This window comes from Gopherus flavomarginatus, chromosome 1 (genome assembly GCF_025201925.1).
Source record: "Gopherus flavomarginatus isolate rGopFla2 chromosome 1, rGopFla2.mat.asm, whole genome shotgun sequence".
NCBI classification, from domain to species: Eukaryota; Metazoa; Chordata; order Testudines; family Testudinidae; genus Gopherus; species Gopherus flavomarginatus.
In genome coordinates this window covers 358,601,827-358,629,468 of record NC_066617.1, presented here as the reverse complement: position 1 = coordinate 358,629,468, position 27,642 = coordinate 358,601,827, and the positions used below count along the sequence as shown (strand labels likewise).

The following is a 27,642-nucleotide window of genomic DNA, read 5'->3' as shown; positions in this document are numbered from 1 at the left end:
GTCATGATTAGAAGACCCAATTATTGCAACTTACTACAGTTTATTTAATTTTCAAATTAGAAAGAAGGTAAATGAAAAGCAAGGCTATTGCATCGGAGAATATTTCATAATGTACTAATGTTCTGTAATATTGTCTGCAAAAATAGTGAGGTCTTAAGGAGGCTTCACTGCAACCTCCTGATTAATTTTTAATTGAGAGTTGGAGAGATACCATGAAAAGTTTTGAGCAGGTTATGAAGTGTGTGGGTTAGGTAGGTCCTGTACTATAGGATTGTTAATTTCCTGGAAATCCCGTAAATGTTTAAAAGGGACGGGAGAGTGGTGAAAATGGCAGAGATCTGTGAACATGCTTTCTCCTAATGTGTAATATTTGAAAGATTCAGTTAAGCAAGCATAGTAACTCACCTGCTTTCTAAGGTTGAGAGGCATTTGACACTGTCGTATATAAAATATAGTCAAGAAGCTGGGTATCATAAAGCTGTTAAACCCCCCACTTAGCAAGTGACTCCCCTTGGTTAACTTACACCAGTGTGCATGAGTTAAAAGCGATTTTCATTTTTTGGTGTTTCTCTGCTTTTTGTAGCTGTTGGATGAGCTGCCAATGATATACAGTTGTTGTGTGTTTGTCTACTGCCTGTAAGTACATTTTTGTCAAATGTGTTTTTAATATTGGAAAGGTACTTTTATGTAATGGCCAATACATGGAACCCAATCTGCTCTCATTGAAATTGATGCTAAAACATCTATGCTATTCTCAGTGCAGTCAGCAGTTTTACTAACAGTAAAGAATCATGATCTAATGGGCAGACTAGGAGCCAGGAACTCCGACTTCTAGTCCTAGCTTTGCTGACTTAGACCTGCTGTGTGACCAGGTGCAGGCTGCGTAACTTCTTTGCCTATTTCCCTAGTTGTAAATGAGGCATAACATTTTGGATAAAATAAGACAATACTGTGATAAGCCTTGTAGAAATGTTAATAAATCAGATTGCTACTCTACTTAACAGGGACATTGAATTAATGTTTGTAAAAATGCTTTGCAAATGTGAAGCTCTATATACAGTAAGAATTAAGCATTATTTGGCATGTAGACAACAAGAGTAATGAAACTCTTGCAAAAACAGCAGGGTTATCGTTCATTAGGGACAGTGTGATATAATCTGTGCTCCAAATGTAAATTTCTAAATTCTCATCAAACCTGCTTTCCACACCCCCTTCAAAAAAAAAAAATTTTCTTAAGGAAACTAAATACTTTGTAAAAAGTGTCCTAGAAAAACTAACATAACGTCTTGGCACAACATCCAAAACAGTTCTCCTCCTTGATTCAGGGAGCTGTGTAGCATTTTGCAACTCCAACAAATGAGTCTAGTTATGCAATACTGTCTTTCTCACCTGCCACATCCAGTCCCTGAAGCAACATGGGCTGTGCCTTGAAAATCCAGCTAATGAAACCAGTCCACTTATTCCTGTTATGAACTGGTTGCAAGCAATGAGTTTTGTTTGACTACTTAAACAGGGACAGATCTTCAGCTAGTGTAAATTGATGTAGCTTTATTGAAGTCTGCTGTGGCTTGTGGATTAAGTGGAATACTGTAGGGCCAAATCCTCAGATGGGGTAAATTATAATAGCTGCACACACTGCAGTTTACACCAGCTATGATGTAAAACTTTGGTCCATAATGTTGTTAAAATTGTTTCACTTTAATCTGAATCCATCCTAGAATCATAGAACCATAGGGCTAGAAGAGACTGCAAGGGTCATCTAGTGCCAAGATGCAGGATTTGCTATGTCTAAACCAGTGGTTTTCAACCTGCAGCCCGCGGACTGCTTGCGGCCCGATCAGCACACAGCTGCAGCCCGTGTGACATTGTCAGGGCCATGCAACTAGAGTGTGTGTTTGTGTGTGTGTGTGAGGCCCACATAACACACGGAGAGCTGCATATGCCGCCCACAGTGGTAAATAGGTTGAGAACCACTGATCTAAACCATCCAAGACAGATGGCTATACAGCCTCCTTTTGACAACCTCCAGTAAAGGAGCTTCCACAACAACCTCTCTGTGGTCTATTCCATTGTCCTACTGTTCTTACAGTTGGGAAGTTTTTCCTGAGATTTAATTTAAATCTGCCATGCTGTAGTTTAAACTCACTGTCTCTTGTCCAGACCTCTGTGGCAAGAGAGAACAACTTTTCTCCATCTTTTTTATCCCGTCCCCCTGAGATTTCTTTTGCATTTATTTTACCTGAATTGAATGTGATTCAGAGGAATAAAAACAAAGTTCAAACACCGGTTCTTGGTTCGTACTGATTATTCCATATTTTTAAAAGTATAAAAGACCAAAGAGAAGCTTATGCACAGAAACTGCTTGAAATTGTGTACAGTGAGTAGTATACCGAATATAAATTCTTAAATTTATGTGCTTTACCTAATGTGCTTATATTTAGTAAAATTATGGAAGTCCAAGAAGAGAGATCATCTAGTTCATCAGCTTACCAAGTAGGATTGTTCAATACAGAACGTTCCCTAGCCCTTGGTTCAATCTAACTTAAAATCTCAAGTAGTGGAATTCCCACCACTTCCCTTGGCAGGATGCTCCGGAGCCATACATCTTCCTGTCTTGAAGATTTTTTGCAGATAATAAGTATATTTTTTTTCCTCCCTTTCATCCCATTACCATAAGACTAAGTAATTCTGCCTCCTCTGTGATGGTTTGTAGACATATTAATCCTTCTTCATCGTTTAGCTAAGCTATACATATTTAGGTCTTAATTTTTCTTTACACGTCCATTCCTCCAGCCCTAGTCACGTTTGCTGTTCTCTGAGTTCTTTCCAGTGTATCAAACCCTTTCCTGATGATGTGGTTCGCAGAACAGTACCCCATAATCTAAGTGTGACTGCACCACAGCCATACAGTTTCCTGTTTTCTGATGCAATGCAATTTTGGGCAACATGTTACTATGTGAACGTTTTACAGTGTTTTTTCTACTAACCACATCAAACTTATGTCTAATTTGCTTTCCATGAAAGAGTAAACCTTTTTAGGCATTATTTCTTCCCAGGCTTTTTCTTTTCATTGGGTTATCTTTCCCTGAATATATTAGCTTGTATTTTTCCCAAACAACTTGTTCATACAGTAACCTATAATTAAGTAAATATCAGGCCAATATTTATTACAAGTGAAATATATTCCATCTGTAAAAGTGACAGGGCCTTGTGGGAAAGTCCAAATTTTCTCACAGGGCCCATGAGTTTCGTGTCACTTTTCTCACAGATTCCCTTTAATCTCCAACAAATGATTCCTTTTAATATTATTACCTCTTGTAGGATTTATCATTTATATATGATAAAGTAAGACATGTAACTTTCCTCTGTTTTATTTCAGGTACGAATGTTTCAAGCACAAGAACAGTGTCAATTATCCTCTGCTTTTTGTATTAATAACTTTCAGTGTCATAGTCAGCATAGTAAGTAACTTTTTCTTATGCAGAACTTTCATATGGGCATTAGTAATTTTCCTAACACTTAAGGAATATTAAACTGGCAGAATTCTATCTCTTGTACTTTATTGGTTGCTGTTGAAACTGGGCATGCTGGGAATAATTCTGTTCAAAGCTGGGAAGACTAATTTAGTTATTGCATTGTGCAAAATGTAATTTTTCTATGGGAAACTTCAATGCCTCCTGTAAATAAAAATTGATCCAAAACACTTTATGTGGAAAAAGAAAAGTTTGTTCATATAAAGAGTATAGGGAGGCAATCCAGGTGCTAGGTCCTGGGACTGGGAGTCAGAAAAATCGTCTGCTGTTCTGACTTTTCCACTGTCTTGTTCTGAGACCTTGAGCAGTTTCTTTACCTTTTTGAGTCTTAACTTTCTCATCTGTAAAATGAGGAGGATAATGCTCAGTCATCTTTGTAAAGTACATTGAGATCTGCAGTTAGAGAGCAATAGGTGCGCTAAATAGAAGTCAAAACCAGCCACAACTAAAAGTTAACTGTTTAAAATTTTCAAAATAAATACAGCACAGTTAAGGTTAATTTTGATTCTATTCCTTGGTTCAGTGTGCTCTCTGCATGTTTGTGGGGATGCTTCCTAGGAACCTAAAACTAACGTGGATGGAATCTCTATATTTGGTGATGGGAGATAAAGCCAAGTAATCTTGCCAGTTTCATTGCTGACCCTTATCCTCATGTATTGCAGATTTTGCATCTTTATATGGGTTGACTGTTCTTCTGAGCGTTTTTGATATCGCATTTTGTGGAGCAGATCAGATTGAGCCTGAAATGAAAAAATAATTCTGTTCATAGATACAATGCCCACTTTTTTCCAAAGCGGGACTTGAACTCACTACCTTAGCAGTAGGAGTCTGCTGTGACTTTCTGTTAGCATCCATGGGAATTTAGAGATCTCATTTAACAGACACAGACTGATAATTTTAAGAAAAAATTAATTGCCTATGAGGACTCTAGTTCAGCCTGTTTCAGTACTTATCAAGGATTAGATATGTTTAAAATTTTAATGCACTTTTAACTTACTGTATGTGTATTGCAGTTTGAATAAATTGAGAGATGTTCACATCTAAAACTATCTGTTTAGGGTTGCTATTAAAACTACTTTTTTGAAATAGTGACATAAATCTGGAGGGACTCAAAGAATATTGGTGCTTGCTGTTGTCAGGGGAAAGAATTCCAATGCCTTATCAAGTTTGGTACTCTGTAGGTGGATAGTTGTATTTTTATTCTAACATGGCTTAAGTCTTTATGATTTTCAATATGTAAAACAAAGATATCCGTATGCAAAACAATGTGTAACACTTTTTCTTTAACTCTTTGCAGATTTACCTAAATTTGAAAGAGCCAGTATTTCATCAGGTAAATCTTACTCCTTTGCAATTAATTCTTTAGCATAAAGACAGTCTTGTTAAATAATGTATGCAGTGTTGCTGTAGCCATGTTAGTGTCATGTTTGAGAATCTTGTATTGTCCATCACAGTTTGCAAAAAGAATAATTGTGCTTTTCACATTTTTTACTGGTGTACTTTAGTCCTGTCATTTGATGACCTGGAAAAATTATTGGAGAATTATGTCAAAACTTAATGATTGTATTTCATTGTCAAGGAGTGATGGAGAAAAGTCAGTATTTGAGTGAATATTTTACGTGGATATTCAATAGCTACCTTATATAAATAACCAGGGCTACTGTGGGGTGGGTGCATGAGAGCGAGGGACACCTGTTTGTTCTCCACTCTTTTTGGTTGCTGGGAAGCCATGTGACCCAACTCTTCAGCCCTAGTGGCTCCTTATTAGCAATACAGCCAGTTTGTTTTCTGCTGGCTCCTCCTATTTCCTGTCAGAAGATAGGGATGAAAACTGGCTGCTATATAAAGGTTGCTGTGTATGAGAGAAACGCATCTGCTGCCTTTGAAAAGAAAAGACTCAATATATGGAAATATACTCAGTACCCTAACTTTTTGGTACTCTGTGGCTTTCTTGGTATTTATTCCTCTGAGTTCACAAAAACAACGAGGAGTCCTTGTGGCACCTTAGAGACTAACAAATTTATTTGGACATAAGCTTTTGTGGGCTAGAACCCACTTCATCAGATGCATGGAATGGAAAATACGGGAGCAGGTATAAATTCATGAAAAGATGGGAATTGCCTTACCAAGTGTCAGTCTAACGAGAATTCAGTTAACAGTAGGATACCAAAGGAAGAAAAATAACTTTTGTAGTGGTAATGAGAGTGGCCCATTTCAAACAGTTGACAAGAAGATGAGTAACAGTAGGGGGAAAATCTTTGTTGTTTTTGCTGATACAGACTAACACGGCTACCACTGTGAAATCTGAGTTCATAGTGATTTGACTCTGGGGCTTCAGAAGCACAGGTCATTCTGGCATGAAAATACCAGGAAAGCTACAAAGGGCAGATGAGTTAAGGGCCTTCAGCAGCAGGGCTACTAGGTCTGTTATATGAGAGAGAGAGTACTGAGCAGCAGCTCTCTCTCTCTCTCTGCCTCCCTCCATGGATGTGTCATCTTCCCTTTATCTGTACCCACCTATATTTGACTGAAAACTCAATGTTTTTCTGCTGGAAAAATTCAGGATGGTGTCTAGGAACAAGCCTGCATCTTCTAGAGAAATGTGACAGGCTGCGTTTTCAGGCCCCCGTGGTCACTTGCATGCCTAGAGATTGATCTGTGTATTGATAGGGAGAGGGTCAGCACTACCAATATGAAGTGTTGCCTTTTATGTGCTGGTATTTACAACTGCAAAAGGTTAGCAGTCATGATTATGTATCTACACAGAATGGGGGTGGATATTTCCCCACATGGGTGACTGACAGGATAACATCTGGACAGTTAATGTGTTTTGTGGATGCTCAGCTCCTGATGCCGACTGTTTTTTAAGTCAAATGCCCACTGAGCAGTATTCCACACTGCTGTGAAAGTATTACAGCTTGACTGCAGCCAGCTTGGTATGCTAGCAACGTCTGAGCTCCTAAATGTGATGCAAATTAAGAGGTCACTTTCCTGTAGCAGTAGGGAGAATTCTAGGAAACTTTAAATCCTTGCCTCTTGGCTTTAATGTTTCTATCTGGTTTCCATTAAGTTCAGAATATAGCCTTCATGCCCTCAATCATCATTTCACTATGAAGTTCTGAAGGGTAACAGTGAAAAATACATAGCAGAAAAACAATATTTTTAAGGAGCTATGACAGCTCTTTCCAAATTGTTAATTATTAGGGAAATAAACAAATTCCAAATGTTGCAGTACTGCATTCATTTTTGCATGGAATTTACCCAAATGCACTGTAAATCGGAAAGGAATATTTCTCTGTGTGACTAAGCTAGGTATTTTTTCCACCTCAGTATTTGCCCCTTATTTTAGATAGAGTACACAAGGAATTGCTATGTAACTTCAATAAATATTTAGTGAAATGAATGCATTCTGAAGAATTAATGTGAACTTAATTACTTATATATAATTGCAGTTTAACTTTCAGGCCTAAGTCTATACTCGCTCTTAAATTGCCAAACAATATTTTTTTCCGTACGGGACTTGATTCCTGGTATTATTTCTCTCATCCAGTCCCTATACATTGGTCAGTTTTACAAAGGAAGTGGCAAATAGGTGTGTACATGTAGAGAATAACGTACTTTTTGTATCATCTCAATCTCCTAGTCCACAAAGATGTAGCAACAGAAGGGTCCTGCATTGTTTCAGTGCCCATGATTCAGGCCTCATTTTTCAGTCAGCTGCTTACGTTCTTTACTGTTCTTCTGTCTTCTTCCTGGCTAATGCCTCTAAGTTGCTTACAAGTAGAGGGGCTTCTAATTGTTTGTTTATGGCATAGTAAGAAAATAGGTATAAGTACAGCGGGTCTCTCCTGCACACTGACAGTAGGTATCAAGGAGCTTTAGAAATCTCAGTGCTGCAATGGTAAGAGTGGCCTGTTCATCCTTTGGCGAACTGAAGGCTGCTCTTAATTTTCTTAACTGAATAAATTAGAGGTGGCCTCATCTCTAATACAAAGGTGTGGCCTTGAGAGGCTAGATCTCCCAATGCATCATGTACCATCTTTATCCACTCACTTGATGGGCAGCTGGGGCTTTCAGCTTCAATGAGCCATGCTTAATGCAAGTGGAGGGCCAGATTCACTGGCTATTCTTTGGCCCCAGCTGTAGTAGGAATAGGGGGTCAGTTTTAAATTGTGGTAGCAGGATTGCAGTCAGGAACTCTCTCGTTGTGCCTGACACTACCAGTGCTTATTAGATCTTACTTTTATAAGTGTCAATATTCACCAGACTTTAAAAGAAAAAGTAAAACCCTTCCTGGGGAGTGATGGGTGTTGCTGCCATTCTCTGATTATATACTGAAAATATTTCAGTTCAAATGAAACATTCCAGTTCAGTCTAGCTTAAAAAACTCAAGCTGCAAGAGAACTGTACCCATTCTGTTCATTCTCAGCAGTCTGAACATTTGAAAGGTCAGAAGTTCTTCCCAACAAAAAGGAATCATGAAACTGTTTAATTATATCTGATACTTGACTATCACTCGGCTTTAAAGAAAGAGAAGAAAGAAAAAGTAATCCCACTTGTGACACTGCATATAGAGGCTCCAGCCAAGTGGGAATCTGGAGAAGAGCAACAAAAATAAATGTAGCGCTGGAAGGATTGATAAATGGAAAGATTTCAAAGAGCATGATTAAGTTGGCTAAATGACAAATGATGGGGGATTGATTAACTTTCCAAGGGTTTGAAGTGTGTGAACATCAAGGAAGGAGTAGAATTGTTTATAGTGGCACAGAGAGCGTAAACGGGAGTAATGGACTGAAACTGAGCAAAGAAAACCTTAGGCCCCAGCTACTGGGGGATCAGACGTCCAATTGTAATTTAAAACACTTTAAAGGAGATTTAACAGTTTATGATGGAAAAGGCTTCTTACCTTCCAGATTTTCAGATTGCTGTGCAAAATGAACACTGTTCCTTTTTCCTTTAAAATTCTTTTATACCACTAGAGAGGCAGCATGATCCAGTGAAGGGTCCTGGACTGGGATGTGAGAGACCTGGGTTCTGTTCCCAGATCTGCCACTGACCTCGAGCAACTCGCTTCAACTTCCTGTGCCTGTTTTCCCACTACTCTTTTGTTTGTCTTGTCTATTTAAACTGTGAGCTCTTCAGGCTGGTGAGGCTTTCTCAAGGCATATTTTCACTGCAGAGTTAACTTGAGCTCTTACTCAAGTGTTGCATCTACCCTCCCCCTTCTGTCCACACACAACCTCTTCCTTGAGTTTGGGGGTGCTGTGAACATGAGCTAGTTGGCCTGTCTGGGCGTTTGACTGAAACAAGAGTGAGGCTTGTACTTCTGCTGGTAACCCACCTGTTTTGCGGTGAGGAAGCAGACAAAAATCACTCGAGTGCTAATAGTCCTCTAGTGACTTCCCACACTTTGCCTCTGTGTGCTCAAAAGGACAGATAAGTTCTCCCACCATTTACTAGGAAAAAATCATAGAGCGGCTCAGCTGGCTGCAGCACAAAGAACTATGGGATATGCCCCCAGAAGTTCTAGTGACACAGCTGAGTACAGCCCCAGTGAGGATAAAGTATCTCAGGTGGAGCTTTGCAGTGGGGCTGCTCATAATTGGGCTAAGCTAACTCAATTGCTCAGACCTGGATGCTGATCACCTGAGGTAACTCCGCAGTGAAGATGCACCATCACTGTGTTTGTTCAGTGCCTAGCACAGTGGGGCCCTAATCTTGGATGGGGTTTCTAGATACTGATGTAATACAAGTAGTAGTTTAAACATCTGATTCCTTCCCCCTCCCCCAAGCATCTTTTAGAAACTCAAGTACGCATTTAAGTCCTATAGTGTAGAAATGTGTTTTTTGTACTGTAAACTGCAAATAAGAGTTCCAGGATAGATAATGTGTAAATATTTAATGTTAAAAGTTTTGGAGAAAAATATATTAAGTGATAAGTATTGTGTAATGTGCAAAAAGCCCAGACTCTCTTGATACAGTTCCTGACACCTGCAATAATAGTTGAAGCTGACAAACTGATGCTAGCCATTTTAATGAAGACTGGGGCAGAAAGCCAGGAGCAGTGTTAATAGATGGTGGGAAATAGCAGAAAACTGAACCTGTCCCCACTAAAAATGCAGTCTGATGGGTCTGGGGCTAGTCTCCCTCAGAGTCCCCAAACTGTATTCCCAACTGTGCCTCTGACTTGATACAGAAAATGATTTTGTGTGAGTCACTCAACTTTCTGCATTTCGTGTGAAACAGTTGCAAAATACTGGTTTTAGTTATTTTTTGTAAATTATATTTAGGTCCCACAGATGAAAGGTGTTACCTACTTTTAAGGGCAAAGTATTTACTACTGATAAGCCTAAGGTGTATTTTCCAATGCAAAGGTGAAAAATTGTGGCAGCCTGAATAATGTGCAGCTTCGTTTTTGCCACATACAATGGAGAGGGAAGTGTTTTGTGATAACAAAAGTTGAAGAGACGCTTATTCTGCTTCCTTTTATTTAAGCTACTTTGCAAACTCTCTTAAGGTATGGCTACACTTGCACTTCAAAGCGCTGCCGCGGCAGTGCTTAGAATTTCGAGTGTGGTCGCAGCGCCAGCGCTGGGAGAGAGCTCTCCCAGTTCTGCACGTACTCCTGTCATAAACAGATAGCTAAGGGTTAATGTCTCTTTCACCTAAAAAAAAAAGTAACCTGAAGCACCTGACCAGAGGACCAATCAGGAAACCAGACTTTTTCAGGTCTGGGTGGAGGGAAGTTTGTGTCTGAGTTCTTTGTCTTGAATCTGTCCCTCTCGGCTATGGGAAGGATTTTTCTGTTTCCTGCTTTCTAATCTTCTGTTTCCAAGTTGTAAGTAGAAATATAGTAAGGCAGTAAGGTTTCTATTGTTTTCTTTTGTATTTACCTGGGTATAGTTGCTGGAGTGCTTTGAATTGTATTCTTTTTGAATAAGGCTGTTTATTCATATTTCTTTTAAGTAATTGACCCTGTATTTGTCACCTTAATACAGAGAGACAATTTTTATGTACTTTTTCTTTCTTTTTATATAAAGCTTTCTTTTTAAGACCTGTTGGAGTTTTTCTTTAGTGGGGAACTCCAGGGAATTGAGTCTGTGCTCACCAGGGAATTGGTGGGAGGAAGAAGTCAGAGGGAAATCTGGGTGTGTTAGATTTACTAGCCTGACTTTGCATTCCCTCTGGGTGAGGGGGGAAGAGAGATTAGCTCTCGGTAATTCTGTTTTCCAGGACTGGGAACGGGGAGGGTGGAGTCCCTCTGTTTAGATTCACGGAGCTTGCTTCTGTGTGTCTCTCCAGGAACACCTGGAGGGGGGAAGGGAAAAGGTTTATTTCCCTTTGTTGTGAGACTCAAGGGATTTGGGTCTTGGGGTCCCCAGGGAAGGTTTGGGGGGGCCAGAGTGCCCCAAAACACTCTAATTTTTTGGGTGGTGGCAGCTTTACCAGGTCCAAGCTGGTAACTAAGCTTGGAGGTTTTCATGCTAACCCCCATATTTTGGACGCTAAGGTCCAAATCTGGGACTAGGTTATGATAACTCCACATCCTCTACCGGTGTAGCCCAGCGCTGCTGCACTGTTTACACTGAGGCTTTGCAGCGCTGTATCTTGCAGCTGTCAGGGGGGTGTTTTTTTCACACCCCTGAGAGCGAAAGTTGCAGCACTGTAAAGCGCCAGTGTAGCCCTGGCCTTATTTGGCCTGCCATTTTCTCTAGTCCAATTTAAAGCAGATGCTGCAAGAGGTAGAGTTACATAAAGCTGCCTTGTATGTTTTCAAAGTATAATTTAAGTGATGCAGTTATTTAATGCCATATTTAAAAATGCAGAGAGAAGCAACATAAAGAACTGAAGCAAATATGAGCAAAGCTTTTAAAAGAAAACAAATAAGTGTTTTGTGGGGAGTCAGGAAGAAACTTTTTTTAATTCAGTTTAAAAGATAGACGAGGAAATGTATAGAATGGGTTTAAGCATTACTTAAAGCTTGCTGTGTGGCTCCATTTATATTCCTCCAGCAAGAAACTACTGTAGCATGACTCTACAATTATAATCCCTTCATGGACACAGCACCTCTTTGCAATGTTTAAATGCTTTGTATCTGAGGATGATGGTGTTTAGAGTATGTCAGGAAGAACTATTTGAGAAAGAGTGAGAAACTGGAACAACAAATGCGTATTCATCTTATTACTAATACGCTACTTTAAATTCTTGGTCTTTTTTTCAAGATGTGTCAACAATGGATGGCTTTCCGTTCACAGCAATAGTTAATTTTTATCCCTGCATTATTATGACTATCTTCTATCCAAGCCATTAAGCCACTAATTTTGAGGGATCAAGTCAGTGGCTCTAAAGAAAAGTGCTTTCCTTCAGTTTTTGCTTCTTCATTCTGTCAGTAGCTGCTACAAAGAGTAACATTTTTAGCCAGTATTTTACCTGGCCTGTGGGCTGGCCGTAAGCCAGGTGTTTCGCTAGACAGAGTGAAAGCCTTTCATTCTTGTACAAAGAGCCAGTGTAAGTCTGTTACATGATAAAAGCTTGACGTTGGCTACTATGTTAACCAGTGTGACAGAAATCTGTCTGTATAGCAGAAATGTCTATCCATGCAGAAACAGAGGAATGTTTAGAGATGGAAATTGTAAGTAAGAAAAATGATCAAAACTATCCTTTGGTTGTCCTTTAGCGTGCTGTCTCTTTAAGTGAGTTTTCTAACATTTTAGAACTAGTCTCTTGATTTGGGTGTCGAAGGGAAACAGATCATCTTAAATTTGTCCTTTTTGGAAATCAGGGTTAAGACAAGATAGAAGTGTTCATTAATGCATTGGAAATACTAAAAGGACCTCAAACTATACACAGTACAGAGAGGCACAAAGATGGAGGACTCAATCTCTGGTTGCAGCAAGGTGTGAACTCCCTCTGTACATTTAAACACAGGCAGTATGTTGCGTATGTATAAAGCTTTCCTCCATTGGCTCAGTATTAACAAACGATAACTATGTCAAGTCTAGCGGGGTTGTTTCTGGGTCACATATCTCCCCAATAAAGGTAATAAAACTTTTCTGTTGATGCCTAAACTGGATTGGAATTATGCTTGCAAATCCCTTTGTTTAGTTCTACACTGCAGTGGTGAATAAAAAGTAGTGACTATTTTAGTAACAACTTTAATTGGCTCTTATTCTGAACACAAATGGGGCCAGTCCACTGTGCACTTTTCACATAGTCTGGATTGGAGCTTCACTTTAAGTACCATAAAGACTCAGGTCAGAATTGATTCTGTTCTGTTACATATGGATAGTTAAGGTTAAGTTTCTGTCTTGGGTATTTTTAGTAAAAGTCAGGGACATGTCATGGGCAATAAACAGAAATTCACAGAAGCCTGCAACCTGTCCCTGACTTTTACTAAAAATACGTAGAGGTGTAGGGTGAACAAACAGCAGCCACTCCAGCTCCAGGGACTCCCCCATCCCTAGCCACTGTTCCGGCAGCCAGGGACTGCTGCTTCTCTAGGCCTTGGGCTGGCCACCGGTCAGCTGTTCGGCAGACTCAGGGCTCCAGTTAGCCTTAGGACTGACACTTGCTCCAGCCCTGCCCCAAAAGAAGTCCCAGAAAGTCACAGAATCCGTGACCTCAGTGACAGAATCGTAGCCTTATCAATAGTAAAATGTAGACATTCTTGTGTACTGCCAGTCACCATAACCTCTCCTCTTTAATGCTAAAGGTTGATTTGAGACTAATATACAATCCTTCAATAGCTGTCTTTAAATTTTTGTGAAGGGATTTTCCTCAGCTGCTACAGTTACAGTATTGTTATGCCAATACATACAACAAATTGGTCTGGTTATTACGATGGTGACTACAGGCCCCAGTTATTCTATTGCCAGAGACAGCTGCTGGCCCGAAGGCTAAATAAACAAAACAAAAGGTGGGCAAAGCGGTAGAACGTACAAGCAGTGTCAGTAAAATGTTGGTTTGCAAATGCGATATTAGTTCCTCAATTTTGTAGTGGTCTTGGTTTTTGAATATAATTCTCGAGTTCTGTTTGTTAAATATTTATATTTAATGTAGAACAAGAGTGAGAGAAGGGAAGATAGGAAGGGATTAGCTAAAAGGAAAAACAAAGGAAGGTTGGGGAACGGGGAAGGAAAAATAAAGAGGGATCTGGAGGATATCACAATTTATGGCAGGTGCACCTGTATTCTCTCCTCTGCGATCCCTCCAGGGCAAACTCTCCTGGCTTCTCCTCTGCCTCTCTGTTGAATGACGGAGTTGTCTTAAAATGGCTGAATGGCAAATTGGAAGTAAGAGAAGAAAAGAGGAAGATTAGAAGTGTGCTGCAAAACAATAAAAGGGTTTGCATATGGAAACTTTTTAAAAATTAATACCTAAATTGTGTAATTTGAAATATTACTTTGTTGCTGCCTAGCTTCATGCTATCGTTTACTGGCCAAGGATTCCATGTCCATCTCACTGATTTGTTGATGTACCAGGGGAATACTGTGGTAAATGGAAGGTAGTATGGACCAGTGTGTGTGGCACTGGATTGGAACTCAGGAGACCTGGGTCTTAATCTGGCTTTGCCACTAGACTGCTGCATAAATGGGGACGAGTCACTTCACCTCTATCTCCATTTTCCCATGTGTAAAATAAGGAAAATATTTACCTCCTGTGTAAAGTGCTTTGAGATCTATGGGTGCAAAGTGCCAGATACTATCATTTCTGCTTATGTGTTCTCATTTGGGCTGTTGACCTTATAACTTACACTGTTAGAGGAGTCCATTGGGGGCTTATCATAGAATCAGAGAAGATTAGGGTTGAAAGAGAACTCAGGAGGTCACCAACCCCCTGCTGCATGTGGGAAAGATGTGGGCAGCCATAAATTATTTCCTATTCATTTTTTTTCCTAATTGCTGCCTTTCACACTGGGTGGTGTCTTTGGGTACAATCCTTCCTGAGCCATATTCTCAGCTGGTATAAATTAGTGATGTTGCGCTGATATACACCAGCTAAGAGCTTAGCACCCCTTCTTTTTTGTCTCATTTTGTCACTTAATTTAATTCATCCTGCTCTTCCTTTTGGGGGGCAGAAAACATTAATCAGTGCCCCATCTCTGTTACCTAACCCCACGGCCACCTCTCGTCTCATTCAGTCTCATGGTTGCTCCACTCTGTATCATCTGCCCAGCTTTTTGTAGTATACCTCACTGGGAATAAATGCATTTGCTTGTTCCCTATTGACCAAAATTTAGAATGCCAGCATAGGGGTTTCAGTTCCAGTAACTCTTTATCCTACAGCACCTCTCTTTTTGAGGATGCCAGGTGCTTGTTCTCTGGCTGACTAAGTAAAGTTTCCCCCAAACAGCAGCAGGTTTCTCAGTAAAACCAGATTTATTAAAAGGAGAGAGAGAGAGAGACTGTTTAATAAGAGGCGCTTTGCATAGACTACTCTAAGGTGTTCTCAGCTGAAGTTGCAAAAAGTCAGCTTGTCCCAAAGAGCAGTCTGTGGTGCTGACAAAGCGTCAAGAATTCCATCCTCATGTGTTCCTGTCCTCTGTTTATACAACTCTTCCTGTGGATTCATTTTCATGTGCAGTGTGTTAACTGCAAGACCATCTTATTCCTCATGAGAATCCACCTCACCTAAAAGTGTACAGAAATGAATTCACTATTTTTTTCTTCAACTTAGCCCCTATGGCAACTCCTAAAATCCTTTTGTTCAGCCACTTCTGCAGCTTGTCCCATACATTTCTAGGATTTTCCCCCCTCTATAAATGTCACAGTTGGCTTAGTTATGCTACAGCTTTCCATGCCATGGTGTGGCCAAGCTCTCTGTAAAATAAATTCTCTTCTGGTGGAAACTGGTATTGGGGATAATCATATTAGCTAGTTGGCGAGTTTGTCTCCTAGAGCCCCCACTAATACCTTTGTAATTGCTGACCAGTTTCACTAGGTCCTCTCAGATAAACAGGCATATCATGATTGAGTTGTTGGTCTACTCATAGAATACTACCTCATCCCTGTTTAGACAAGGCCTCAATGCTGAACATATGCCATGGTTAACTTAGAATGCTCCCTTGGGCTTTGCTGAACAGGGCCGCTTGTGAGGGGGGGGGGGGGGCGGCAAGTGGGGCAATTTTCCCTGGGCTCCGCAAGGGCCCCCAAGAAAACAGGTGAGGCTCCCGCCCCGGGAGCCTCAGCACATCTAGGAGCATCCCTAAACAGTGGTGCAGCGTGGCTCTGGTGGGGCCTGTGCTCCTCCCCGCTCAGAGCCACCTGATCAGGGGACGGGGCTGCTCCATGCTGAGCAGAAGAAACTCAGGCCCCTCTGGGGCTCGCAGCCCCACCCCCTGACCACGCGGCTCTGAACGGGAAGGAGTCGGGCCTCGCCGGAGCCACGCTGCACCGCTGTTTAGGGACGCTCCTGGATACGATGCGCTGAGGCTCTAGGTGGGTGGGGAGCCAGAGGTAAAGGGCTGGGGCCGGGGGGGGGGGGTTTGGATAAGGGGCAGGGAGGGGAGAGAGGTTGGGGGTGCAGTCAGGGGACAGGGAATGGTGAGGGGGTTGGATCGTGGGTGTTCTGGGGGTCTATCAGGACTCAGCGGGGGAGAGTGGATAGGGGTAGGGGCAGTCAGGGGACAGGGTGCAGGGGTGGGGTCCTGGGGTGGTGGTGGTGGTGGGGGTCTCTGGGGGACAGTGAGGGGGCAAGGAGCAGGATGGGTCGGAGATTCTGAGGGGGGCAAGCAGTTGGGGGGCAGGAAGTGGGTAGGGGTCAGAAAGAGGGCAGGGACAGGTTGTTTGGGAGGCACAGCCTTCCCTACCCTAAAGCTCATTCAGCAGTTTGAGGCTTGCGGAAGAGCCAAGCTGTTAGCTTTTCCATTAGGACTACCATCCCTTCCACTTCTCAAATACCAAATTATAGTCTATATTTAATTTCAGTGCTATAGGGAGGTTCATGTCAGGGGAGGGTAGCTTCATTTAAAATTAGCCGCTGGGGGAGGGCTCACATGAGAAGAGCAATATCCTACACCACCTACCTCCTTCCCAACCCTACCAAAGAAGGACACCCTCTTCCCCCCTCCCCCCCCCCCGCATTCCCTGCGACTTTGGAGGGGTTAATTCAGCAGTTCTCAAACTTTTGTCCTGGTGAACCCTTTCACATAGCAAACTTCTGAGTGCGACACCCCGCCCTTATGAATTGAAAACACTTGTTTTATATATTTAACACTATTATAAATTCTTGAGGCAAAGCGGGGTTTGAGGTGGAGGCTTGACAGCTCGTGACCCCCAGTAATAACCTTGTGACCCCCTGAGTGGCCCCAGTTTGAGAACCCCGGGTTAATTTAATTTTAGCACCCTGTGTCCATTCACATGCATCTGCTATTTTGAGCGTGTCAGTTTTCACAACATAGGCTCATCCCAGATTCTGGAACAAGCTCAAATGCTCAGTTCGTGGAGTATGTCCATAGTCTATACTAAAGACAAACCCACAGTACCCGTCTCCAGTTTGTGAGGGGCCCCATGGAGTCAGTCTCTAGGAAACAGATAAATGCATGGAGGTTAAGTCCATTAATGGCTATTAGCCAGGATGGGTAACGAATGGTGTCCCTAGCCCCTGTTTGTCAGAGGGTGGAGATAGATGGCAGGGGAGTGATCACTTGATCATTGCCTGTTAGGTTCACTCCCTCTGGGGCACTTGGCATTGGCCATTGTCGGTAGACAGGATTACTGGGCTGGATGGACCTTTGGTTTGATCCAGTATGGCTGTTCTTATGTTCTAACCTAAATGTACCCAAAGTTATGGAGACAGATATGAGTCAAGGAAGCCAGCAGAGTATCAGAAACCTGGAAAAATCTCTGACTGGATGGGCTCAGGCGTTTGGTCACAAGCTGAGGTGGTTCAAAAGTTTTGGATATTTTTTAAGCAGCAGTTATTATTTCTTTAAACAATGAAACACAGCAAGCAGCAAATATTTGGCCACACACTTCTGAAACCCCAAACCATGTTCAGGTTTTGGCAGACTGATTTCAGCTTTTCAATTAAAAAAAACCACAACAAATTTTGAAGGAAAGCAGACATTGTCCGTGATTTTTTTCTGCTTTTAAAAAACCCCTGGTTTTTGATCCAAAAAAAGTTTTGACGGAAAATATTTGTCCAACCCTTTTAATGAGCCTTTTAGCACTTAGCTGATTCTGAGAACCAGTGATACCTTGTAAAGAAGTTTTTTCAAAACTGGGTTTGTGCCAAGATGCGGAAGATTTATTTTTCCCAGGGCTGCCCGTGGGGCGGAGCAAATGGGGCAATTTGCCTGGGGCCCGCAGGGGCCCCCACGAGAATATAGTATTGCAATTTTTTTTATGGAAGGGATCCTCGAAATTGCTTTGCCCCAGGCTCCCTGAATCCTCTGGGTGGCCCTGTTGCTGAATGGTAGACACAGTGAAGTCTGTTCAGATTTCTGCTTTCAGTAATTCTGCACAGTATCATTAGTCGCAAGCACTGTCTGTGAAGGAGTTGCTACTTTAGACACCATCCAAGGCCATTGTCATCTGTGCAGGCCTGGATTAAAGTGCACAGAGAAGGGAAGACATGGTGATGTGCTCCCTAATCAAAACTCAACTGCAGGATGCTGACTACCTTTTGAGCTGTGAACTGCACTTTTCCTTGTCTTCACCATAGTGACTAGGATACAAGAGTGCTGCCCAGTGTTTGCTTTCTAATTCAATTCTTGACCTGTCCCTGAAATCTGGATTTTCCTATCTCCAGAAAAAGAGCTAAACCTCTCCAACAGTTGGGCCTGGATATAACCACGCTTCTATTTTGGGAGGCATTTTGTACTATGGCTTTGTTTTTGTTTTGTTTGGAAACTTAAAGGCGGAAAACTATTCTCTGTACTGAAAAATAGACAAAATGATGGTTTAAAAAAGTCAGTAAAGATACTATAGATGATAAACCAACAAACATTTAGTTTTCTTTTGCGTTAGTATGGTACACAAACTCAATAATACCTGCCTGTAACACACTAATATTGAATTTTATCTCCACTTTCCTGCAGATTGTATATGGAGCACTGGTTTCTATTATAGTACTTCGATCCGTATATATTGTATTGTGGTAAGTGACTGTTTATTTAGCTCAGCATTACAAGTAGATATGTTCTAACCAGGTGTTTGCATCTAAGAGTTGTGCATTTTGAAAACATCTTAACATGAGAAACTGGCATTGCTGACCACTTCTCTAAATGAGTGAGAGATGCAAAGTCATATGCTTTCTGTCTTGTGACAATGGAGGAGTGATTCATGTCTTTCAGTAAAGATATTTCATTGAAGTTAGGCTTTGTCTACACTGACAACTGAACGACAAAACTTTTGTCATTCAGAGGTGTTAAAAACACAAACAGACACCCCAAAAGTCACAAGTTCTTCTTCGAGTGCTTGCTCATATCGATTCCAATTAGGTGTGCGTGCTGGGTCGCCCCCTGGAGAGGTGCCATTATGGCGCCGGATATATACCCCTGCTGACCCAACGGCCCTTCAGTTCCTTCTTACCGCCCGTGACGGTTGTTGGAACTGTGAAGCGCAGCTTTGCTGATCTCCACATCCCTAGCTACTCATAGTTCTTTGCTGTTTTAATGTCTGTATAGTTCGAGTTCTTGTAGTTATAGTTAGTATTAGTTGTTGTATTTATAGTGAGTGTATATAGTTTAAGGGGGGATCGGGGATTAGCCCCCTTTCCTCCACCCCGGTACTGGCCCATGCCCAAGGCCCCAGGATTCAAACCATGCTCGGCATGCCAAAAGCCGATGCCAATAGGGGATCCCCATGACTCCTGCCTCAAGTGCCTAGGGGAATCCCACCTTACTGATAAGTGCCGCATCTGCAAGTCGTTTAAACCAAGGACGAAGAAGGAGCGGGACTTTCGATTGAAACAGCTCCACATGGAGTCGGCACTTAGTCCTGCAGCATCGGTACCAAGCGCCCAACAGACTGCTTCTGTAAGGAGTGCCCCTTCGGCCCCGGACGCTCCGGTACCGAGAAGGAGCCCCGGCACCAACATCTGCTCGGCACCGCTCCCTGTCTCTGGGACCCAGGAAGCAACATAGCTCTCCAGCTGCTTCAGCTCCACAGAAGGAGCGCTTTTCGAAGACGGTTCGTCCGGCACCATCCTCTACCACGGCACCGTCGACTGTGGTACCGCCGATTACGGCTCCACCGAGCGCGGCACCGTCGATTCCAGTCCCACAAGGGCCATTGAGTCCGGTGCCTGGCAGCTCCCCGGCTCAGGCTGTGGTTGAGCTTGCCCTCCCTTCTACACTGGAGACCTTCTCCACGGCAAGGGAGATCATCACCAGACGGAGTCGACACGGCCTCAACCCCGGCACCGCTGGTGTGGGTCATACAATCCATCGGAAAACCGGCCCTGGTAAGGCCACCTTCCGTTGTTCCAACAGAGAGACGTCGTTCAAGATCACGGTCTCACATATGCTCTCGATCACGCTGTTCCCACTCCTGGCGCCGCTCGCAGTCTCGGCACCGCTCTCCATCGCGGCACCGTTCGACATCTCATTCGCCGGCCGGATACTCCCGGTACCGGTCCAACTCACGGCACCGCCCTCGGCACCGTGTATCCCGCAGTCGCTCCAGACGAAGGGGCTCAAGATCCTGGTTGACCTACCGTAGCGGTGCCAGGAGAAGGTCCCGGTCTCGCTCATGGTACCGTTATAGCTCCCAGTACTGGTCTCCAGTACTGCCCTGGGATCGAGCATCCAGAACAGTGGCGGCCTCCCAGGGTCTATCGGCACCACCGTGGCCATCGAGACACACATTGATGTCATCACAGGCTGGTAGCGCATCCTGTTCTCAGGAGCGTGACTCTGACGTCCCTAGCCATATATTCCCAGAGAGCCAGAGCCACGAGCAAGGGCCTCATCACTGATCCTTCTGGACACCGTGGGCATACCACCAGGCCCAAGGCGCTCCATCAGTGGCTCCATGGTCGACCCCATCAGAACACCGGGTACCAGAGGCAACAGTAAGCCGCCCCTCGCCCTCCCAAGGGCACGGATGAGGCTCCGATACCATCTGCAGACACCCAGGTTCCACCTAACACAGATGACGCTTCTCAAGTGCAGGAGCCCCCACCGGACCCCCTGGTCCCGGGCCTCTCCTCCTTCTCCTCGCCTGACAAGGCGGTGGCGGGAACATCCTCCTTAGGCCCTCCACCAATTGATCTCAGGGCCCATCAAGACCTTTTGAGACAAGTGGCTCAGAATGTGAACTTACAGGTGGAGGAGGTCCTTGAAATAGAGGACCCGGTCGTGGACATCCTATCGGCTGATGCACCTACTAGAGTTGCTCTTCCATTTATCCGCACCATACAGGCTAATGCAGATACCATTTGGCAATCCCCAGCCTCGATTCCACCTACAGCAAGGGGAGTAGAGAGAAAATATATGGTCCCCTCAAAGGGGTCTGAATATCTCTACATTCACCCACCTCCTTGCTGTTTAGTGGTGCAATCGGTGAACGAGAGGGAGCGTCATGGCCAGCAAGCCCCGGCTCCTAAGTCAAAGGAGGCTAGACGCATGGACCTCCTAGGCCGCAAAATATACTCGGCCGGGGGCCTCCAACTTAGGGTGGCAAACCAACAAGTAGATATAACTTTAACACGTGGGTGTCCTTGGGGAAGTTTACAGAGCTTCTTCCCCAGGAATCCCATCAAGAATTTACGGCCCTACTTGAGGAGGGTAAAAAGGTAGCAAGAACCTCCCTCCAAGCCTCTCTGGATGCAGCAGACTCTGCAGCCAGAACCCTGGCGTCAGGAGTGACGATGAGGCGTTATCTCCTGGCTCCAGGTATCAGGCCTTCCCCTTGAATTACAACAAACTAGTCAGGATTTGCCCTTCGAAGGCCAGGGCCTGTTCTCAGATAAAACTGACCCGAGATTGCAAAGTCTGAAGGACAATCGCGTTATAATGCGCTCGCTGGGTATGCACACACCAGTGACCCAACGCAGGACTTTCCGGCCCCAGCCACACCGCCCTAACGCCTCACCTAGGCTGCGTCAGGACTTTAGCAGAAGGCGTGGTAGAGGGAATCATCAGAGACAGTCTGGCCCTCAAGGAGGTCAAAATCAGGTGCCCCCTAAACCACCAGCGGGGCCCAAGCAGAACTTTTGATGGGATGCCCGAGGGCGGCTCCACCAGTTGCTCCCTTTTTCAACCGCCTCTCACAATTCCTCCCTGCCTGGTCCCAGCTAACTTCAGATCGTTGGGTCATGCGCACAGTGGAAGTGAGATATCACCTCCAGTTTGTTTCCACCCCGCCTTCCCACCCTCCCTCCCCGTCCCTCTTCAGGGACCCCTCTCACGAGCAATTCCTCTTACAAGAGGTCCAGTCGCTCCTAGCCATAGGAGCTATAGAGGAGGTGCCAAAAGACATGAGGGGCAAAGGATTTTATTCCCGCTACTTCCTAATCCCCAAGGCAAAGGGAGGTCTACGACCGATCCTAGACCTGCAAGAACTCAACAAATCCATGATAAAGCTGAAGTTCCGCATGGTAACCCTGGGGACCATTATCCCATCCCTGGATCCGGGAGACTGGTATGCTGCCCTCAATATGAAGGACGTGTATTTCTACATCGCAATTTACCCACCACACAGACAGTACCTCTGTTTTGTGGTCAACCATCAACACTTTCAGTTCACTGTGCTTCCGTTTGGCCTTTCTACAGCTCCATGTGTGTTCACAAAATGCATGGCTGTAGTCACCGCCTCCCTCCGGCATCGTCGGGTACAGGTCTACCCGTATCTCGACGATTGGCTCATTCGAGGAACTTCCCAGTTACAAGTGTTGCAGCACCTGTGCATCATCAAAGACCTCTTCGGGAGCCTAGGCCTGATGATCAACACAGAAGTCTACTCTGACACCCACGCAGAGAATAGACTTCATAGGAGCGGTTCTGGACTCCAATCTGGCCAGGCCTACCTCCTGCAGTCGCGTTTTCAAGCAATGGCTTCAATTATTCGAGGTCTTCAAACCTTCCCAACAATGTCAGTGCGTACTTGCCTCAGCCTAGTAGGTCACATGGCCTTCTGCACCTTCTTGACCAAGCACTCGAGGCTACGCCTCCGTCCCTTTCAAACCTGGCTGGCTTCAATATACCAACCATGCGGACAACACAACGGCCATGTTTTACATAAACAAGCAGGGCGGAGCGCGCTTCTCCCTCCTTTGTCAAGAAGCCGTCCACCTCTGGGACTTTTGCATAGCCCACTCGATCAATTTCGTAGCGTCTTTTCTTCCAGGAGTCCAGAACACTCTGGCAGATCACCTCAGCAGATCCTTCTTGTCTCACGAGTGGTCGATTCGTCCAGACATCATCCATTCTGTTTTCCAGAAGTGGGGGTTTCCCCACATAGACCTCTTTGCCTCCCGAGAGAACAGGAAATGCCAGGTGTTCTGCTCCTTCCAGGGACGCTCCCCAGGCTCCCTCTCAGACGCATTCCTGATCCCGTGGAAGAGGCACCTACTCTATGCCTTCCCACCGTTTCCACTCGTCCACAGAGTCTTACTCAAGCTCCGCAGGGAGAGCGCCCACCTGATCCTGATTACTCCAGCGTGGCCGAGGCAGCACTGGTACACCATGTTGTTCGACCGCTCAGTGACAGACCCGATTCCCCTGCCATTCTGGCCGGATCTCATAACACAGGACTTCGGCAGGCTTCACCATCCGGACCTGCAGTCTCTTCACCTCACAGCATGATTGCTGTGTGGTTGAGCCAGTCTGAGTTGCATTGCTCTGCCTCGGTCCAACAGGTGCTCTTGGGCAGAAGGAAGCCTTCCACTAGGATGACATATCTGGCCAAGTGGAAGCATTTCTTCTGCTGGTGCGCTCAGCGTAACTCAGTCCCCAGGCAGGTGTCCGTTCGTACTGTCCTGGACTACCTCTGGTCCCTGAAAGAACAGGGCCTAGCAGTCTCTTCCATAAAGGTGCATCTGGCAGCCATTTCCACCTTCCTCCCAGGGGAAAATGGCCGATCAGTCTTCTCTCACCCCATAGTTTCAAGGTTCCTCAAGGAATTGGAACGTTTGTACCCTCAAGTCAGACGCCCGACCCCTACCTGGGATCTCAACCTGGTGCTAGCCAAGCTTATGGGTGCTCCTTTCGAACCACTGTCCACCTGCTCGCTGCCGTACCTTTCCTGGAAGATGGCCTTCCTTGGCGCTCTTACTTCGGCAAGACGAGTATCTGAGCTTCGGGCCTTGACAGCGGACCCCCCGTATATAGTATTCCATAAGGACAAGCATAAGCTACCACACCCCTCTTTCCTCCCTAAAGTGGTATCCGCCTTTCACGTCAATCAAGACATCTTCCTCCCAGTCTTTTTTCCGAAGCCGCACCCGTCGCATCGGGAACAACAGCTGCACACCCTAGATGTTCGCAGGGCTCTCGCCTTTTATATCGAGAGAACAAAACCCTTCTGAAGGTCACCTCAGCTCTTTGTAGCTGTGGCAGACCGGATGAAAGGCCTACCGGTCTCATCCCAACCAGTTTCATCTTGGGGAACATACTACATCTGTACATGCTATGATTTGGCTCACATTCCGGCCAGCCAACTCACCGCCCATTCTACTCTGGCTCAAGCTTCATCTGCCGCCTTCCTGGCCCATGTTCCCATCCAGGAAATATGTCGGGCAGCTACCTGGTCATCGATTCACACCTTTGCCTCACATTACGCATTGGTTCAACAGTCTGGAGATGATGCCGCATTTGGCTCAGCAGTTTTGCATTCTGCAACATCTCACTCCGACCCCACCACTTAGGTAAGGCTTGGGAATCACCTAATTGGAATCGATATGAGCAAGCAATCGAAGAAGAAAAGACGGTTACTCACCTTTGTAACTGTTGTTCTTCGAGATGTGTTGCTCATATCCATTCCAAACCCGCCCTCCTTCCCCTCTGTCGGAGTAACCGGCAAGAGGGAACTGAAGGGCTGTTGGGTTGGCAGGGGTATATATCCAGCGCCATAGCGGCGCCACTCCAGAGGGCAACCCAGCCAACCCACCGAGTGTTGCTAGGGTAAAAATCTTCCAACGAACATGCACGCGCCGCGCACACACCTAGTGGGAATGGACATGAGCAACACATCTCGAAGAACAACAGTTACAAAGGTGAGTAACCGTCTTTTTTGCCGACGAAAAGTGTCAGAGAGAACGTCTTTTGTCAACTGTTTTGATGATAGCTTTGGATTGGTAGTTTGTAGATTTGTTCAGGCACAGGGACTCTCTTCCTTTGTTTTGTAAAGTACTGCAAATACTGCCGGTTCACAAACAATAATTCTAGTAGCTGGCTGAAGTGAAGGTCTGTCATGGGATTAAGCACTTCAGTTAATGTTTTCCCTGCAGCCCAGTACTTAAAATTAGCATGCAAAGTACTTGGATGCTAAAAGGTAAAAGTTTTTTTATTGAAGTTACTGTTTTGAATGGGTAAAGTATGATATACATGAAGTTGAGAATCTAATTTTTTTCCTAAAAAATAAAAGGAATGGTATCAAAAGTACTGGAAGAATTGAGAACCAATGAAAAGTCTCTTGTCTAAACTGAAGAAACGGAGCAGCCAGTGTAAATAAATATATTAAATTAAGTTTCTTGGTTCGCTTTGTGCCCTCTCCTCTCTTTTACGTTTCTCCTGCTTGAGTGATCTTTTCTCTCGGGTTCAGATACTACTTAGCTCTGAGCAATATATATCCATCTTGAGTTTTTCTACCATAAAAAAAGTGTAAGTGTGTGTGTGTTTTCAGCTTAGTTTTACTGTCTTTCCAGCCCTGTAAATCCCAACAACTCTGCCTATCTTTCCAACATCTTATCTTATGTATTCTGCTATCACTCCAGTTAAAATGCGTAAAACCAAACCTTTCCTTCTCTTACCCCACCTTCCTCTCTTACCCAGTACTTGATGACATTCAGTCACGCTCTTCTTCTCTCATATCCAGACCCTCGCCATATCCTGTAATTACTTCCTCCACATTGCCAAAATTCATCCTTTCCTGAACTCTACTATCCTGAGGCACAATCTAGTGCCTAACTGCAAAAATATCCTTCCTTTGCCTACACCTCCCACCCCCAGTATGTTCTCTTCCTCAAATCCATCCAAACTCAGCTCCTAAGATCTTTGTCTTCTATGACTCAGATTGGGCCTCCCTTCCTTAGACTCCTGCTCTGGCTTCTTACTTCCAGAACTCTTCAGAACTATGCTTCTACCTGTGTCTCCTAACCATTCGCCTCTCAGAAGTGCTGTGCCGAGTCTTCATTTATTCACTCTGATTTAAGGTTTCATGTGTCAGTGATACAGTTTAACATTTTTAGAAGATCTCTTTCTAGAAGTCTATCATATATATCTTAACTATTGTTGTATGTAAAGTAAATAAGGTTTTTAAAATGTTTAAGAAGCTTCATTTAAAATTAAATTAAAATGCAGAGCCCTCCAGACCAGTGGCCAGGACCTGGGCAGTGTGAGTGCCACTGAAAATCAGCTCACATGTCACCTTTGGCACGTGTGCCATAGGTTGCCTACCCTGGTATATAATGTATGCCTTTCTTTGCTCATTCATATGTTCAGCTAACTTGTGCCCTTAGAAAGTAAGCTCTTTGGGTAAGGATGTTTTGGTGCTTTGGCTCAGCTTGCTTGTTATATTTATGGGACTAAATAAATGCTAGTTAGAAATCAGTCTGCTGATGATGTGAATGGGTTTTGCGTTTACCCCCTCAGTAACACATGCAGTGTATGTCTGATGTGTTTGCCTTGAGGAAAAAATATCTACAAGCATATAAACGACATGCCTAATGCCAATCACTAGACTCCGTAACTCCAAAATGTATATTAACAGCCAGCACTGCTGTCAAAGAGTTTTATTTACGTTTAAAAAGCCCTATCCATTTGTCTTGATACAGGATACGTTCTTATTGGTGATATTGCTGTTTCTATAGATGATAATTCACAGTGACAAAAATAATGCAAAAGGCAACAAGCAACTCAGGAATGCATCTTAAACCAAAATCTGAACTGTGTATTCGTGATGAGAAAAATAACATGAACTGTGTTTCATGGTAGCTTCTTGGGGTTGGAATTGGATATTTTTGAGGACTTGTCAAAGGAACAAACTTCACCTACTTTCACCAAGAAGTTAAAGATTCTGTGGCCTACATGAATGCAAACAGTAAGGTTGGATTTATGAACGATGTGCTGCCTTACATCTGTGGTTCTTCAGCACATTTGTCTTGTATCCTAAATAGGATTTTTTTCCTAAAGGCTCTTGTTGGTAAAACACAATCTGAAATGACTTTTTCTAAAACTGTCCGCTGGGCTAGTGATTGGCATTGGTATGCCACTTTAATTTTTGCTTTGAATGTTAAAGGGACCCAGTCTGCTTAAAAAAGACCAACAACAACCCAGAACGCTTCTGTCTGAAACTCTTACCTGTCACTGTTAGAAGTAATACCAAAGAATAACTGAAAAGATTAGAGAGGGGGAAAAATTCTTTCGGTTTAGTCCATGCATTGGAACAGCCAGCTTAATTGTTTTCCTCTCTTGTTTGTGTTGGGTTTTTTTCACACCTAGCCATCGGGGTAAGAAACATCTAGGAGGAAAATGAGTGATCACCCCAAAAATGGGATATGTTTTACCTCACAGTACTGTACCTTTAATTCAGTTCTTAAAATGTGATTAAATTTCAAGTTGATGGTGTCTCGTAAAAGGAATTTTAAACTTTTTTCCGCCAGGCATTTAACTTATAAATAGTGTAATTTATATATGTACTTTAAATGCAGTTTGTATCCTAAAAACTAAATTTCACTTTGCTTCTCTCCCCCTAGGGTATACCCGTGGCTCAGGGGTCTGGGCTATACATCCTTAAGTGTATTTTTAATGGGATTTTTTTTTTGGAATGTAGACAACATTTTCTGTGATAAATTGAGGTAAGCATGTGCAGCTTGTCTGCATATCTTTTATTCTCTGAGTTCCATGGCTTGCTTTGTTTTCTGCAGAATAATTCTGAGTCTGTCTCCTGATATGGGCAGTATAAGCCACACAGAATATTGACAAGTGTTTTATCCAGTCTGCTCT

At 43.8% G+C, this 27,642-nt stretch overlaps 1 protein-coding gene across 2 annotated transcripts in view; it reads left to right on the top strand.

Moving 5' to 3' along the window:
- The window catches only part of ACER3 (alkaline ceramidase 3), a 75,094-nt gene that overhangs the window by 37,530 nt on the left and 9,922 nt on the right, over window positions 1–27,642 (top strand). For both annotated transcript variants that reach the window (XM_050931028.1, XM_050931038.1), the window contains exons 4-8: window positions 584–636; window positions 3,380–3,461; window positions 4,831–4,866; window positions 18,574–18,632; window positions 27,393–27,494. In XM_050931028.1, the coding sequence (XP_050786985.1) occupies window positions 584–636; window positions 3,380–3,461; window positions 4,831–4,866; window positions 18,574–18,632; window positions 27,393–27,494 (332 nt within the window). The remainder of the gene's footprint in view (window positions 1–583; window positions 637–3,379; window positions 3,462–4,830; window positions 4,867–18,573; window positions 18,633–27,392; window positions 27,495–27,642) is intronic.